The sequence below is a fragment of the Hyla sarda genome, chromosome 9 (assembly GCF_029499605.1).
Source record: "Hyla sarda isolate aHylSar1 chromosome 9, aHylSar1.hap1, whole genome shotgun sequence".
Taxonomy (NCBI): domain Eukaryota; kingdom Metazoa; phylum Chordata; class Amphibia; order Anura; family Hylidae; genus Hyla; species Hyla sarda.
The window spans coordinates 30828874-30844887 of record NC_079197.1 but is presented as its reverse complement, the minus strand read 5'-3'; the positions used below and the strand labels follow the sequence as shown (position 1 = coordinate 30844887).

The 16014-nt window shown below is 43.6% G+C and overlaps 1 protein-coding gene across 9 annotated transcripts in view; it reads right to left on the bottom strand.

The window, feature by feature from the left end:
• Nucleotides 1-16014, bottom strand: part of SCAI (suppressor of cancer cell invasion) — a 169484-nt gene that overhangs the window by 95793 nt on the left and 57677 nt on the right. For 4 of the 9 annotated variants that reach the window (XM_056540589.1, XM_056540581.1, XM_056540584.1 and 1 more), the window contains exon 2: nt 3826-3955. In XM_056540589.1, the coding sequence (XP_056396564.1) occupies nt 3826-3929 (104 nt within the window). In that variant the 5' untranslated portion in view covers nt 3930-3955. Of the gene's footprint in view, nt 1-3825; nt 3956-4770; nt 4791-14212; nt 14232-14279; nt 14409-14840; nt 14861-15138; nt 15224-16014 lie in introns of those variants that run through there. The other 5 variants (XM_056540586.1, XM_056540587.1, XM_056540582.1 and 2 more) reach the window with 5 other exon arrangements.

Here is a 16014-nt window from a genome sequence, read left to right as displayed (position 1 = left end):
ATGATCGGATCCCCGCAGCAGTGCTGCGGGCGATCCGATCGTTCATTTAAATCGCGAACTCCCGCAGATGCCGGGATCTGTATTGATCCCGGCACCTGAGGGGTTAATGGCGGACGCCCGCGAGATCGCGGGCGTCGGCCATTGCTGGCGGGTCCCTGGCTGCGATCAGCAGCCGGGATCAGCCGCGCATGACACGGGTATCGCTCCGATGCCCGCGGTTATGCTTAGGACGTAAATGTACGTCCTGGTGCGTTAAGTACCACCTCACCAGGACGTACATTTACGTCCTGCGTCCTTAAGGGGTTAAAGCAGACACATATTTAAAGGGCCAGTGCACACTGCTGCTCTACTTCCTCCACCCATGCCTTGCCACCACACCCTGTTAAAAAAAAAATCTCAAGATGTACTCCTTGCACATCCAGTGATTTGCACAGGTATATTTCCAACAGTAATTTGTAGTTTTGAGCTCGTCTCCTGACCATTCTCTTAGTTTCCTGCCTGCCCTGACCTTCTGTCTGTTACCAGTAGTTACCAAACTGCAGCTCCCTAGAGCATTGTTTCCCAACCAGTGTGCCTTCAGCTATTACAAAACAACAACTCCCAGAATGCCCGGACAGCCAAAGGCTGTCCGGGCATGCTGGGAGTTGTAGTTTTGCAACAGCTGGAGGCACACTAGTTGGAAAACAATGCTCTAGAGTTTCTGCCCGTCACCAATGTTAAAGGGGTTCTCCAGTGGAAAACTTTTTTTTTTTTTTTTTTTTATCAACTGGTGCCAGAAAATGAAACAAATTTGCAAATGACTTCTGTTAAAAATTCTTTACCCTTCCAGTACTTTTAAGCAGCTGTATGCTACAGGAGGAAATTCTTTTCTTTTTGAATTTCTTTTTTGTCTTGACCACAGTGCTCTCTGCTGACACCTGATGCCCATATCAGGAACTGTCCAGAGTAGGAGAAAATCCTCATAGCAAACCTATGCTGCTCTGGACAGTTCCCGACACGGACAGAGGTGTCAGCAGAGAGCACTGTGGACAACACAAAAAAAAAAAAAAAAAAAAAAGTTTTCTCTGTAGCATACAGCTGCTAAAAAGTACTGGAATGGTACAGATTTTTTTAATAGAAGTCATTTACAAATCTGTTTCACTTTCTGGCACCAGTTGATTAAAAAAAAAAAATGTTTTCCACCGGAGTACCCCTTTAACCGATCTCATTCTGTCCTGACCTTGGCCTATATGATTACATCTTTTGTCTGCTCCTACGGTACCACGTTTGGATACATCGGCTGTCACTACTGAAGACGACTCTAAGGCTAATGACCTGGGTTTTTCTTGCAGTAAAGTTCATATTCCAATACAGGGGGTCAAATAGTGAAAAAAAAAAAAACAGGGACCTCTAAAGTCTCTGCTACTCAACCAAGCCCCAAACCAAATCCAAAGCAACCCAAGAATTCTATCGTCATGTAAGGGTGCACTTGAACCAAATGTTTCGTTAGGTAGTGTGCATCAAAGTAAATGAATGAATGAATACAAAGTGGTTTTTCAGCAGAACATTGCCCTGAGCATAACACTGTCTTTGCTGGGTTGGCATCATCACAAAGTGCATCCTGATGCCATGTGCTCCCCAGGTAAATCATACAGATACACATGAATCAGCCTAACCGCGTGATCTAAAAGTAATTCAGCGCTATAGAAACGCTCGTGATTATCTGGGGTCAGCATGTGCACTCCAACGGGTCCGCCGCTCCAACCGGTCCGCAGCTACACAGCCACATACACATCTATAATACCCTGGGTGTTCTGACACTTTTCTTCCATAGCAAGCAGTAACTTCTTTTCAGCAATGTGCACTACAGTAGTCCTTCTGTGGGACCAGACAAGACATGATAGGCTTTGTTCTTCACATACGTCAACGAGCCTTGGACTGGTTAAGACTAGGTTCACACAGCTTTTTGCATCCAACCCGTTAAGGGTCCGATGTTTTTTTTTTTTTGTTTTTTTTTTAGCCAATCGGACCCTAAAACGGCTCAGTTGCAAACAGCACACATGGGGTCAGTCTGTGATCCGGTAATTTTACCGGATTTTAACAGAGAAAAAAATAGAACGTGCACTATTATTTTTTCTCCGCTAAACTCCCATCCCTCTAGCCGGATTGCCGAAGGAACTCACAATAGCGGAGTCCGACGGCAATGTGAAGGAGGCCTAACTGGTTGTCCATACTTTCACCACTTTGGTAGGTATTAAAGGGGTACTCCAGTGAAAAAAAAATCAACAGACAGATTTGTAAACGACTTCTCTTAAAAAAAATCTTTACCCTTCCAGTACCTTTTAGCAGCTGTATGCTACAGAAGAAATTCTATTCTTTTTTTAATTTCTTTTTTGCATTGTTCACAGTGCTCTCTGCCGACACCTCTGTCTTAGTCAGGAACTGTCCAGAGCACAGCATAGGTTTGCAATGGGGATTTTCTCCTGCTCTGGACAGTTCCTGATACGGGCATCAGGTGTCAGCAGAGAACACTGTGGACAAGACAAAAAAAGAAATTCAAAAAGAAAAGAATTTCCTCTGTAGCATACAGCTGCTAAAAAGTACTGGAAGGGTAAAGATTTTTTTTAATAGAAGTCATTTACAAATCTGGAACAACCAAAGAACAAGTAGGTGCACTCACCGCAAAACAGAGACTGTCGAGTCTGGAAGTCAGATGACGGGACGCTGGATCACGGCATGGGCGCTGGTGAAGTGTGGCGCTCGGAGGCTACAAGCGCCACACTTCACCAGCGCCCATGCCGTGATCCGGCGTCCCGTCATCTGACTGCCAGACCCGACTGTCTCTGTTTTCCGGTGAGTGCACCTACGTGTTCTTTGGTTGTACCAGATTTGATGCTTTACACTTGTGTACGTGCACCCCGCAGGAGACGTTGATGAAAGGTCACAGAGGACCTTGCTGCCCGCAGTATAAGGTGATATAGCCCCTTGAGTGCTCTCCCCATTTCCATGCCTTGTTTTGCAGTAATTTACAAATCTGTTTAACTTTCTGGCACCGGTGAATTAAAAAAAAAAAATGTTTTCCACCGGAGTACCCCTTTAACCCCTGCATCCTGGGAACATTCTACAGAACTGGCCGTTTTGGAGATTCTCTGACCCAGTTGTCTAGCCATCATATTTAGGCCTATGTCAAAGTGGCTCAGATCCTTACACTTTTTTCCTGCTCCCACCACTTCAACTTGAAGAACTGACTGTCCCCTTTTAGCTGAACATATCGTCATGTTGACAGGCGCTATTGTCATACAATGATCAATGTTTTAATGTGGCTAAGCGGTGTAGTATTTTCATTTTTTCCCCTCAATGTAAGAATTAATTGAGGCAGAAATAAGAACCATACAACATGCACTGTGATAAGGCACAGCGGGTGAGAAGCATTATCGATGCTACGTCACCCTCTATTGAACCTAAACTATAATGCAAATGTTAAATAAAAAACTTTCAATGCCACATAACATTTTGCATGCTGTGTCTCTTTAATGGGAGCAGAACGTTTAGCCACCTAAGCAGTAATGTGTAACTATGTCTGAAATACATTTTTCAGCTGAGATGTGTTTAATTCAATTCAATCGCTAAAGTGCTCCCTCTGTGCCAGTCATAGAAAGCTGCGATCACTTAATAGACATCTGCAGGAAAGCCGTTCCTGTGAGTCATGGGATGTATTGGTCTAAATCAACTAGGACAGGAAAATTACTGGCTGCCCGGGGCAAGATAACCTCTGTCCACAATGCAGACAAATCGATTCCCAATAAAAACATAATCTGTTCCCTCGGATGCTCAGATGACACCAACCTCAGGCCATTGAAGAGCTGCTTAGACTTATCCAGTAAGTAGCAGAAATCGGTGACCGTCTTCCTCTCCACCTGAGGGATGTCCTCATCGTTGGCCATAGACATTGCTCTTTCTTGTAATGTTCTTCACCCTGAAAAAAAAAAAGGAAAGACCCCCGTTATATGATTCGCCATCACGATACTTTCTGAACTTAAAGGGAACCTGTCAATCTAAAAATTCTGACCAATCTGCAGGCACCATGTTAGGTTGGATTCACACCACATTTTTGCAATACAGTTCCGTATAAGTTTTCAGTTTGAAAACCGTATGCATTGACTCTCCATTGAAAACCGTATGCCAAAAGATGCATCAGATTGTGTCCACTTTGCATCCTGTACGGTTTTGTCAGTTTTTTCCCGTACCCAAAACTGTAGCCTCCCACGGTTTTTGGTCCGGATGAAAAACCGTATTGAAACAGTATACGGTTTATTTATTTTTTAAACATGGGAGTCAATGGAACCGTACAGAACTGTATGTGCGTACGGTTCCATACTGTTTTGGACGTTATTGGTATCGGCGATTACCTTTTTTTTTCTTAAAAACGGATGCAACCGGACAATTTTTCAAACCCTATACGGATTAAAATTTGTACACACCTTTTTATACAGTTTAGTCAGGTTTTGAGGAATCCGTTTTTTTTTTTTTTTTTTAAATCAAAAACCTGATACGGGAACTGTATTGCAAAAATGTGGTGTGGACCCAGCCTTATAGAGCTGAGGGAAATAAGCAGATTGATATACAGTGGTCCCTCAAGTTACAATATGAATTGTTTCCAGGATGACCATTGTATGTTGAGATCTTAACTCTATGGAAACCTGGTAATTGGTTCTGAAGACCCAAAATGTGAAAAGGGGAGGATGAAAGAAAAATAAGTAGATAACTAATACAGATAAAGCAAGTCCTTACATATAACAGTAAGAAAGATCTGCTGGGAGCTGTAATCACTGTCTATGTAGAGGACAGGAACTTCTTACGGGTCCTGTACAGTACACCGTGTCCTAAAAAAGTAAAAATGGAGCCGCCATTACCTGGTGTTTAAAGGAGCAGCTAACTGTGGTACAGGTAAAGACTGTAGGGATCGACCGATATCGTTTTTTTAGGGCCGACACAGATACCGATAATCTGGGAAGGTTAGGGCCGATAGCCGATAACTTATACCGATATTCCGGTATAAGTTATCAGCTATTTAACGGTGCCATAGACCACCGCCGCCACCCGCTTCTCTCCCCCTGCCTGTCCGGGGGTCCTACTGAGTCCTATCACCGCCCCCACCGCCGCACCGCTTCGCGCCCCCTACCGCAACACCGCACCGCTCCCATTGCCTCCCCCATCCCCGGTTTTGTAATTACCTTTTCCCGGGGCCCGGGGTCCACTCTAAATCTGGTTCCGGTGGCGTCCTCCTGAGCTGTCACTGTGCGCACTGACGGTGACGTCGCGTCACGTCACTCGTCAGTGCGCACAGCGTAACGCAGGACGCAGCAGGAGCCAGAAGTAGCGTGGACCCCGGGCCCCGGGCACAGGTAATTATAAAACGGGGGATGGGGAAGGCAATGGGGCCGGGGTGGTGCGGTGAGGGGTGCGACGCGGCGCGGCGGGTCGGTGGGGGGGGGGGGGCGTTGCGGTGGGGGCGGTGCGGTGGGCGGGGAATTATTGGCAAGGTAATTGCAGATTCCGATAATGCCCAAAATCGTGATTATTGGCCAAACAGATAATTGGTCGATCCCTAGTAAAGAGTAGTACAGAACATGAAGTACCTCCCTGTACTGTAGGGGGCACCAGCAGACAGGAATTCAGTGCATACACTTCAGTAATACAGGGGTTTTACCAGTGAATGCCCATTCTGATTGGTCAGTTCTTCCAGACATTGACACATTTCACAGATCTGGACTGTCCGTAGCATTGTATGTTGAGTCTGGTATCAAGTTACAATGGACCAGAAAAGACCATTGTATGTTGAAACTATTGTATGTTGAGGCCATCGTAAGTTGAGGGATCACTGTATATAGTGTTATAGGAAAAGCTTCAGGATAAATGGTCATTTATTGATCGCTCAACATATAATAGGGTTCAAGAATCCAGTGGGTGGCCCTAATCTAGTGGTCTCAAACTGTGGCCCTCCAGATGTTACAAACAAAGATGTTGCAACATCTGGAGGGCTACAGTTTAAGACAACTGTCCTAATCACTGATTTACCGTTCTGCTTGTGAGGGTGCGCTCACACGTTAGTAGCTCGCAGCGAGTTTCCCACTGCGAGTTACGCTACCATTGATTTAAAATGGGTCCGCGGAGTGTCCGCAAATCTGACACTATTGCGGACTGTCTGTGGACCCATTCAAATCAATGGTAGTGTAAATCGCAACAGGTTTCCTGCTAGTAATAGCGTGTGAACGCACCCTTAACCTTCACAGGGAACACTGCCAATCACAAAAGTAGGACCGCCCTTTGGACTCCAGAATAAAAAGTTTAGATCAATAGATATATACTGAATCTTTTCCCACAAATCAATAGATCAGTCTGCTCTGCTTCTGCAGCTGTATAACATGGTGCTCGCAAAATCGCCTGTTTTTGACAGGTTCTCTTTAACAAACCATTACAGCAATATTAAGGGCACCTTCATTTTCACACTTCCTCAGGAAATACACTGCTCCAAAAAAATTAAGGGAACACAAACAATACAATGTAACTCCAAGTCAATGACACTTCTGTGAAATCACACTGTCCACTCAGGAAGCAACACTGATTGACAATTTCACATGCTGTTGTGCAAATGGAACAGACAACAGGTGGAAATTATAGGAAATTAGTAAGACACCCCTAATAAAGGAGTGGTTCTGCAGGTGGCGACCACAGACCCCTTCTCAGTTCCTATGCTTCCTGGCTGATGTTTTGGTCACTTTTTAATGCTGGCGGTGCTTTCACTCTAGTGGTAGCATGAGACGGAGTCTACAACCCACGCAAGTGGCTCAGGTAGTCCAGCTCCTCCAGGATGGCACATCAATGCGAGCTGTGGCAAGAAGGTTTGCTGTGTCTGTCAGCGTAGTGTCCAGAGCATCGAGGCGCTACCAGGAGACAGGCCAGTACATCAGGAGACGTGGAGGAGGCCATAGGAGGGCAACAACCCAGCAGCAGGACCACTACCTCTGCCTTTGTGCAAGAAGGAGCAGGAGGAAGAGCACTGCCAGAGCCTCCAAAATGACCTCCTGCAGGCCACAAATGTGCATGTGTCCACTTAAACCGTCAGAAACAGACTCCATGAGGGTGGTATGACGGCCCGACATCCACAGGTGGGGTTTGTGCTTACAGACCAACTCCGTGCAGGATGTTTGGCATTTGCCAAAGAACACCAAGATTGGCAAATTTGCCACTGGCACCCTGTGCTCTTCACAGATGAAAGAAGGTTCACACTGAGCACATGTGACAGAGTCTGGAGACGCCGTGGAGAAAGTTCTGCTGCCTGAAACATCCTCCAGCATGACCGGTTTGGCGGTGGGTCAGTAATGGTGTGGGGTGGCATTTCTTTGGGGGGGACGCACAGCTAGAGGTAGCCTGACTGCCATTAGGTACAAAGATTAGATCCTCAGACCCCTTGTGAGACCATATGCTGGTGCCGTTGGCCCTGGGTTCCTCCTAATGCAAGACAATGCTAGACCTCATGTGGCTGGAGTGTGTCAGCAGTTCCTGCAAGAGGAAAGCATTGATGCTATGGACTGGCCCGCCCATTCCCCAGATCTGAATCCGATTGACCACATATGGGACATCATGTCTCGCTCCATCCACCAACGCCACGTTGCACCACAGACTGTCCAGGAGTTGGCAGATGCTTTAGTCCAGGTCTGGGAGGACATCCCTCAGGAGACCATCCTCCACCTCATCAGGAGCATGCCCAGGCGTTGTAGGGAGGTAATACGGGCACGTGGAGGCCACACACACTACTGAGCCTCATTGTGACTTGTTTTAAGGACATTACATCAAAGTTGGATCGGCCTGTAATTTAGGTTTTCCACTTTGATTTTGAGTGTGACTCCATATCCAGACCTCCATGGGTTGATATATTTGATTTCCATTGATAATTTTTGTGTGATTTTGTTGTCAGCACATTCAACTATGTAAAGACGAAAATATTTCATACGATTAGTTCATTCATTCAGATTTGGGATGTGTTATCTTAGTGTTCCCTTTATTTTTTTGAGCAGTGTAGTTAGCACATCACAAAAGGCAGATCGGGAAGGATAGCAGCCTACGTAATGTGCAAAAAAAAAAGTAATAAAAAAGTTACAAATCAGAAAATGTAAACAGATTAAAATAAGGGTCAGGTTTCGGTATCTGGCTCTGATGTGGTAAAATCTAGGGGACACATTCCCTTTAAAAGGTAAAAGTAACAAAACAAAAACAGCTGAATGGAATTGGCAATTCATGATATAGATTGAAGAATGTGTAAAGTACATCTATTATTCATGGGTTCACCATGTACCATAAGATGCTCAGTACATGATAAGACCTCATTGTAATGTATTGACACGCTAAGAGTTCTTTCCATAAAAAAACGTAAAAGGAAGCCTGGAATGAGTAAAGAGTTAAAGCGGGAGCTGCGCTCTTCCGGCTCCCGTGGCTGATGTGCGGCACTGACAGTCTCTGGAGAACTGCGATGTTTAGCGAACGGTGGGAGTGAAAGTGCGAGACTGCTGGTGGATCTGACATGTCTAATACCTCACACTATTACACTCTCACGTCCAACACTTTAATAAGATCATTTACATACTAAACAGGCATAGAAACCGCGCTGCTAAGAATCCTTATAGCAAGCGTAACACTTAGTACTGTACATTAGACCGGGGGGGGGGGGGGGGGAGCGCTTAGTCTCCATACTGCAGGGGTCATGAAGGTCTTGGGGCCCCATACATGGTGAACAGATTGCATGCTGTCAGGTGTTTTCACATGGGAGGTCATGGGCTGCTAAATGCAAGTATCTGTTAATATAAATGCACCATGTTAACTTGCATTAACCCACATTAACCCAGTCGACTGTACAATAAGCATACGTGAAAGATACAGGTTAATTGTGCAAGGAAATCACCTTTAAGAATCAAGACAGGAGTATATACAGAACTCTATAAACCAGTAATACAAGTGACTGAGCAAAGAAAGAACTCTACAACCTTTGAGTTTATTCACTGTTCTCCGCTTGTGGTCAGTAAAGAAGAACATTCTCGTCTACATGCACGACCCCCCCCCCCCCCCCCCACTCATTTCACATCTATTCCCCTTAATATGGCGTTGGGTTGTGGGGGAAAAAAAGTTCTAGAGTCAGCTGCTTTTCTCTGAAGCAGCACAGAGAAGACATTGGGACCACACAGAGAAAAACAGGGCCTACGGGGTACTGGGGCAAGGTAAGCATCAGATTTCCCCCTCACACCCTGGCACCATAATATACACACACAGGGATTGGGGCTGGGACACTGAAGAAACTCAAATGCAATTATTTGAGGGCACATTATCAGGAATGGCTTCTATTACCACAATTCAATTGTTTTTGCAATAAATCGTGTAGCTTAAAGGAGAACTCCAGCCTAATGAAATTACCTTTATTTAGCTGCACATGATAACTTTGCAATGTGAAGTGTAATCTTTGCTGAACACATACCCTGTTTCTCTCCAGGCAGGAAGTCCAGGAGATCTTATCACACTGATGACTAGCGCCTACTGTAGATGACACTTCACACTCCCTTCTCAGCGCACTGACAGCTTCAGTGTGCAGTGTTTGAGTGTCTCTGATCAGAGGGAGAGAGAGGTTTGCTATGGGGATTTGCTCCCGCTCTGGGCAGTACCTGACATGGACAGAGGCATCAGCAGAGAGCACTGTGGTCAGACAGAAAATAAATGCAAAAAGAAAAGAACTTTCTCTGTAGTATACAGCAGCTGATAAGTACTGGAAGAATTAAGATTTTTAAATATAAGTAATAAATCTGTTTAACTTTCCTGCACCAGTTGATTTAAAAAATAATAATTCCACCGCACTACCCCTTTAAGTGGTCCCCAACCTAAGGCTGTCACAGGCTTGAGGCCACAGCTATAGACAACCACACATTCCTAAATAGGTTACATGAAAAACTGACAAGTAAAACAAAGCTCAGCTGTCCCTGCACATCTATACAATAGGCTGTACTGCCTCTACTATACCACAAAACATGGAAACCCAAGGTGAAAGATACAAGGATGCACAGGTATTGATTTGCAATGAGCACCACATGACAGGTAGTTTAAAAGCTGCAGCGCTGGCATAGACCCATCCCTACAGCAAGAGCACCGAATCAGCTGACATTATAGAACAGAAAAGGAAAACAGAAAAGAACTAGAATCCTGGGCCTGGAGTCACTTTATGGGGAAATGCACACAGGTCGGACATGCTGTGGATTTTATATGTGAATATGTGTATGGCAAATCTGCAGCGGAATACAGTACCAGCCATGAGGAATTGCAGTATAAAATCTGCTGCAAATCCACAGCAAAATCTGCATGTTACAAATGTAGAATTTACTGCGGAATCACCGTATAAGTACAGTGATCCCTCAACTTACAATGGCCTCAACAAACAATGGTCTTTTCTGGACCATCGTAAGTTGAAACCAGACTCAACATACAATGTACGGACAATCCAGATCTGTGAAACATGTCAATGGCCAGAAGAACCGACCAAGCAAAATGGGCATTCACTGGTAAAACCCCAGTATTACTGAAGCGTATGCACTGACTGATGTCTGGTAGCGCCTCCTACAGTACAGGGAGGTATTACATGTTCTGTACACTTTACCTGTCCCAGGGTTACCTGCTCCTTTGGACACCAGGTGAAGGCGACGCCATTACTTTTTTTTTTTTTTAGGACATTTTGTGTACTGTACAGGACCTTGAAGAAGCTCCTGTCCTCTACATAGACCAGTGTTTCCCAAGCAGGGAGAACTCCAGCTGTTGCAAAACTACAACTCCCAGCATGCCCGGACAGCCTTTGGCTGTCCGGGCATGCTGGGAGTTGTAGTTTTGCAACAGCTGGAGTTCTCCCTGCTTGGGAAACACTGACATAAACAGTGATTACAGCTCCCAGCAGATCTTTCTTACTTTTATATGTAAGGATTTGCTTTGTCTTTATTAGTTATCTACTTATTTTTCTTTAATTCTCCCTTTTTCCTATTTTTGGATGACATTTTGGTGCCTTTAGAACCAATTACCAGGTTTCCATAGAGTTCTGGTCTCAACACACAATGGTTTCAACATACAATGGTCGTCCCGGAACCAATTAATATTGTAACTTGAGGGACCACTGTACATTCACACAGACATAAAACGCATTCATTTCCATGTCCACAACAACGAGGTATTACCGCCCAAAACCCTGTTTACACTGACTTTAAGGGTGCGTTCCCACAGGGCGTATACGCAGCGTATTTGACGCTGCGCAAAATTTATGGCAGCAGCGGGAAATACGCTGCGTATCCCTTGCTTACTATACACACAGGGCTTTCCGGCGGCAGCCCTATGTGTGTAGTGAGTTTTGGAGGCGGAGCCGCACGTCACAGACACGCCGGCATATGGCTCCGCCTCCAAAACTCACTACACACATAGGGCTGCCGCCGGAAAGCCCTGTGTGTATAGTAAGCAAGGGATACGCAGCGTATTTCCCGCTGCTGCCATAAATTTTGCGCAGCATCAAATACGCTGCGTATACGCCCTGTGGGAATGCACCCTAAAGGAAGTTGGGGAAAACAGCTAAAAAAATAATCAAAGTGAATGTCAATTCTGTTTAGTCCGGTTCAGCATTGAAGTCAATCGGAACTTCAGGGTCGGCTCCCCGATGTAGCCACACAGGTAGATAGATATATCATCTCAATTACTTTAAACATGCAAAAGACAATAAAAAATAATCCAGACAGGCATCCCTCCTGCCAAAAAAAAGTCTTCAATCGCAACTATCACAAACAGCGTCTATGAAGGAGATTTATCAAGCTCCGTAGATTTTTTTCACGTAAAAGTGTTGCACGTACGACTTTTCTTCACACGCTGCGACTTTGATTTTTGCTTATTCCAAAGCACATTTCTGAAATCTGCTCACGTAATTCAATTAATTTTTTGTACTTTGCAGCGGTCATGTATTTATCAAATGCGATAGTCGCTATTTATGAAGAAAAAAAAAAGTTGCATCTCCATTTAAAAGTCGCATGTGTATTCCAGGTCCAACCTGGCTTACAGAAAGTGCACATGTCTGAAGAAAAGGAAATTAACTCTTTAATAACTGTTCTTGTTCTGCTTCATGAAACAAAGCAACTACATTAATGTTAATTATAGAAAAAATTTATTATATAACTAATAACTATTAATTGTAAGGTTGAAAATACTAACACTGCTCACCTTGTTAATTTTAGGACACGTACCTGCTGGCGTACCAACTAAATTTTTTAATTAATGTTGTGTTAAAATAGAATAAGGCACAAAATAATTGTGTAAGAATTTTTACAGACTACATAAATAACCCATATGTGGCACTAAAATTTTTCCTTAAAAAAAAGTAACATCCATAGTAATACAGCTTCATGCATATTTTGGGGTGGGTAACGTACAGAGGCCTTTTTTTGTGTGTGGCTTCACTATTGTTTATGTGCCTGTTAGTGCTGCGCTGTCTTCCTTCCTGATGTAAACACCGACCTCAGCGCAGCGACGCAAGACTCCGCCCACCAACGTCACAAAATGAGGGCTCAAAATTGAACAAAAAAAAGCCTCCAGAGTACGGATATTAATGGTGCGGCATAGTATGTTTTCAATTTCTGAGGAGGGTGGATGGGTTGTTGCGGGAGTGCAGCTATTTAGTGCCAGGCAGGGTGTCAGCCTTCGGCTGTGCAGGCATCCTGGGAGTTGTAGTTTTGCAATACCTGGAGGCACCCTGGTTGGGAAACACTGAGATAGTGGATAACTAGATGACAGGTGGGGGTCCCCAGAGATAACAAGAACATAAGTCAATTGACCCCTGAATGAATGGAAGGACCGAGCACATGCTTGGTAATCGCTGCATTCACTGTTTATGGGACTTCCAAAACAGCGCTGTGCAATGTTCAGAGGTCCTATAGAGAATGAATGGTGCAGCGGTCAAGCATGTGTGCTGCTGCTAAATTCAATAAAGGGACAGGGGACCTCCATTGCCGAGACTGGTGGGGGCCCTAGTGGTCGGACATCCATCAGTCAGGTAGTTTAACTCCTAAGACTTGTAAAAACAGTTTTACATTTTTAAAATACAGTTTAAAAAATAAAATTAAAAAAATAAAATTAAAAAAAAGGGGGTGAGAAGTCATCCAAAATTTGAAGCAGTGCCCAATAATCCTAGTGGGTTGGACCAAATGTATCCTGCCACTGAAGCCATCTACAATAAATATGGTTTAGTTTGAATTATTTTTGCTGTTAAGTGAATTGCATCACATAGCATGAATTATAATGTCTCCCAGAGTCTTTATACAAACACAGGCGTCAGCTGACAAAGCCTTTGTCCCCCCTAGGTGCGAATGCAGCTTTTGGCAAATGGGCATTTCTGATCAAAGGGGTTATCCAGCCTTATGACACTGGGGGCTTATCCTCAGGACAGGACATCAATGTACGGCTGCATTCAAACAACATTTTTGCAACACCGTTCTCGTAAAGGTTTTCAATTTGAAAACTGTATGGAACCGTATTGAAAACCGTATGCATGGACTCTCCATTGAAAACCGTATGCCAAACGATTAATCCGGTTGTATCAGGTTTTTTTTCCGTACCCAAAACCGTAGCCTACCACGGTTTTTGGGTCCAGGAGAAAAACCGTATTGAAACCGTATATGTTTTTTTTTTTTTTTAAACATGGGAGTAAATGGGAACCGTAGAGAAGCGTATGTGCGTACGATTTAGATGGAATCGTACGCACATACGGTTCTCTACGGTTCCCATTTAGTCCCATGTTAAAAAAAAGGTACAGTTTTTGACTTTGCACATTTTTTTTCTTGAAATTTCGTTCAAACAAGTGAAACTTTTTACATAATGGAGTGAAAAGTTAAAAAGTATATCTTTTTTTCTTAAAAAACTGATGCAACCGGACATTTTTCAAACCATATACGGGTTAAAACTTGTACACATCGTTCTGATACAGTTTAGTCCGGTTTTGAGGGATCTGTTTTCATCAAAAACCTGATACAGGAACTTTATTGCAAAAACGTGGTGTGAACGCAGCCTTAGATTGATGGAGGAGTTCATTAAATTGCTGAATTGGGGGGGGGGGGGCTACTGGAAGGGGCAATAGCGCTTGTGCAAACATTGCACCCTCTTCAGTGTTTACCAGCACCTGTATCTGCTTTGTTGTACTATAAAGTAGCACTGATGCAAAGGTACTGCAGCATTGCCCCGTATACCTGAAAGGATAGACCGTCCATTATATAAGGCTAAAAACCCCATTTAAAGATATGGGGGAGATTTATCAAAACCCATCCAGAGTGAAAGTTGCCCAGTTGCCCATAGCAACCAATCAGATCGCTTCTTTCATTTTTAACAAGGCCTCTGCAAAATGAAAGAAGCGCTCTGATTGGTTGCTATGGGCAACTGGGCAACTTTTCCTCTGGACAGGTTTTGATAAATCTCCCCCATAGTTTTCTCACAAAACTATAACTTCCAGCATGCCAAGTTCACATTTGCCTCAGAAGCAGATATTTGGGCCTTTGTTGAATCAATTGCCAGGACAAAAAATAAAAATAGAGCTTGTAGCTTTTTTTGGGCCTAGCCTAAGATGACCAGGTGACCGGCCAAATAGCACTAAGCAACTCAGTTACCAATGATATAATGCAGCTATTATATATTTGTTAGTGATAGGGACACAATTTGTTCATGTAATGTAATAAAAGGACTGTACACTCAAAAAAAGAGCATCAGTGTTATATCACCGGCCTAATCTAAAAATATTATACATATATACACACAGATATAGGTAATAGGGTGGACTTCAATGGAGACGCCGGCTCGGCATGGCGCAGGAAAGACTCAATGCACAACCAAGATAAAACATACAACTTTTAATCCCAAAATGCGACGCGTTGCGTCGCATTTTGGGATTAAAAGTTGTATGTTTTATCTTGGTTGTGCATTGAGTCTTTCCTGCGCCATGCTGAGCCGGTGTCTCCATTAAAGTCCACCCTAATATAACGGGCCTGCCTTCTTCCTGGTGCTCGGGACCCTAACATCACACTCAGGTGGGACATTGCTGAGACCAACAATTACCCGACGTGTGATGTGTTAAGCCCCAAAATCCGGAAGACGACCAGGGGTGGAGAATGGGAGACCAATTCCAGTGGCAACAGAGAAGCAGCAGAAGGTAAGCCCGGGCATATAGGAAAAAAAAATCTTTGCTGGATAACCCCTTTAGACTTGTAACATTACTTATTTATTTTGGATTCCTTGTGCCATACATAGGTTTAGACTCTCTTTACATCATATTTGGACATATTTTTAACACAAAGGTATAAACTCTCAACAGAGCTTTAGTTAGCCAACCCTCGCATCTTATAGCTTCACCGGGCCCTCAACTAATATACTAGGTTAAGCTTTGGTGCCCAGAACCAGCAGTGCCCAGCTTGACAGGTGAGAACGATGCCAGTAATACCAACTGTCATAATTAGCAAAAAATTATATTAAAAAAAATAAAAAAATCCTTGACAATTAGGAAAAAATAAATAAAAAAAAAATCTTCTCTACTACACTGCATGGCACACAGTATGACCGGAAGCATGTACCAAAAAAATCAACAAGCAAAAAAATAAAAAATATTATATATATATATATATATATATATATATATATATATATACACATATATATATATAAAGTTCATATAAATCCGCAGCACACAGGTCCAATATGGTGAAAAAGAAAAAACTTTATTCCATCATGTGAATGTCATACAGCAACGTTTCTGCTGGCTCTCCCAGCCTTTCTCAAGTATATATATATATATATATATATATATATATATATAACCAAAGAATAAATTGGCCAGCACTATTGATCCAAACTATTGTAAAAACCTGGCTTGCAGGTTCAGGCTGCTGGGCTAAGCCCAGCAGTCTGCACCTGCAAGCCAGGTTTTTACAATAGTTT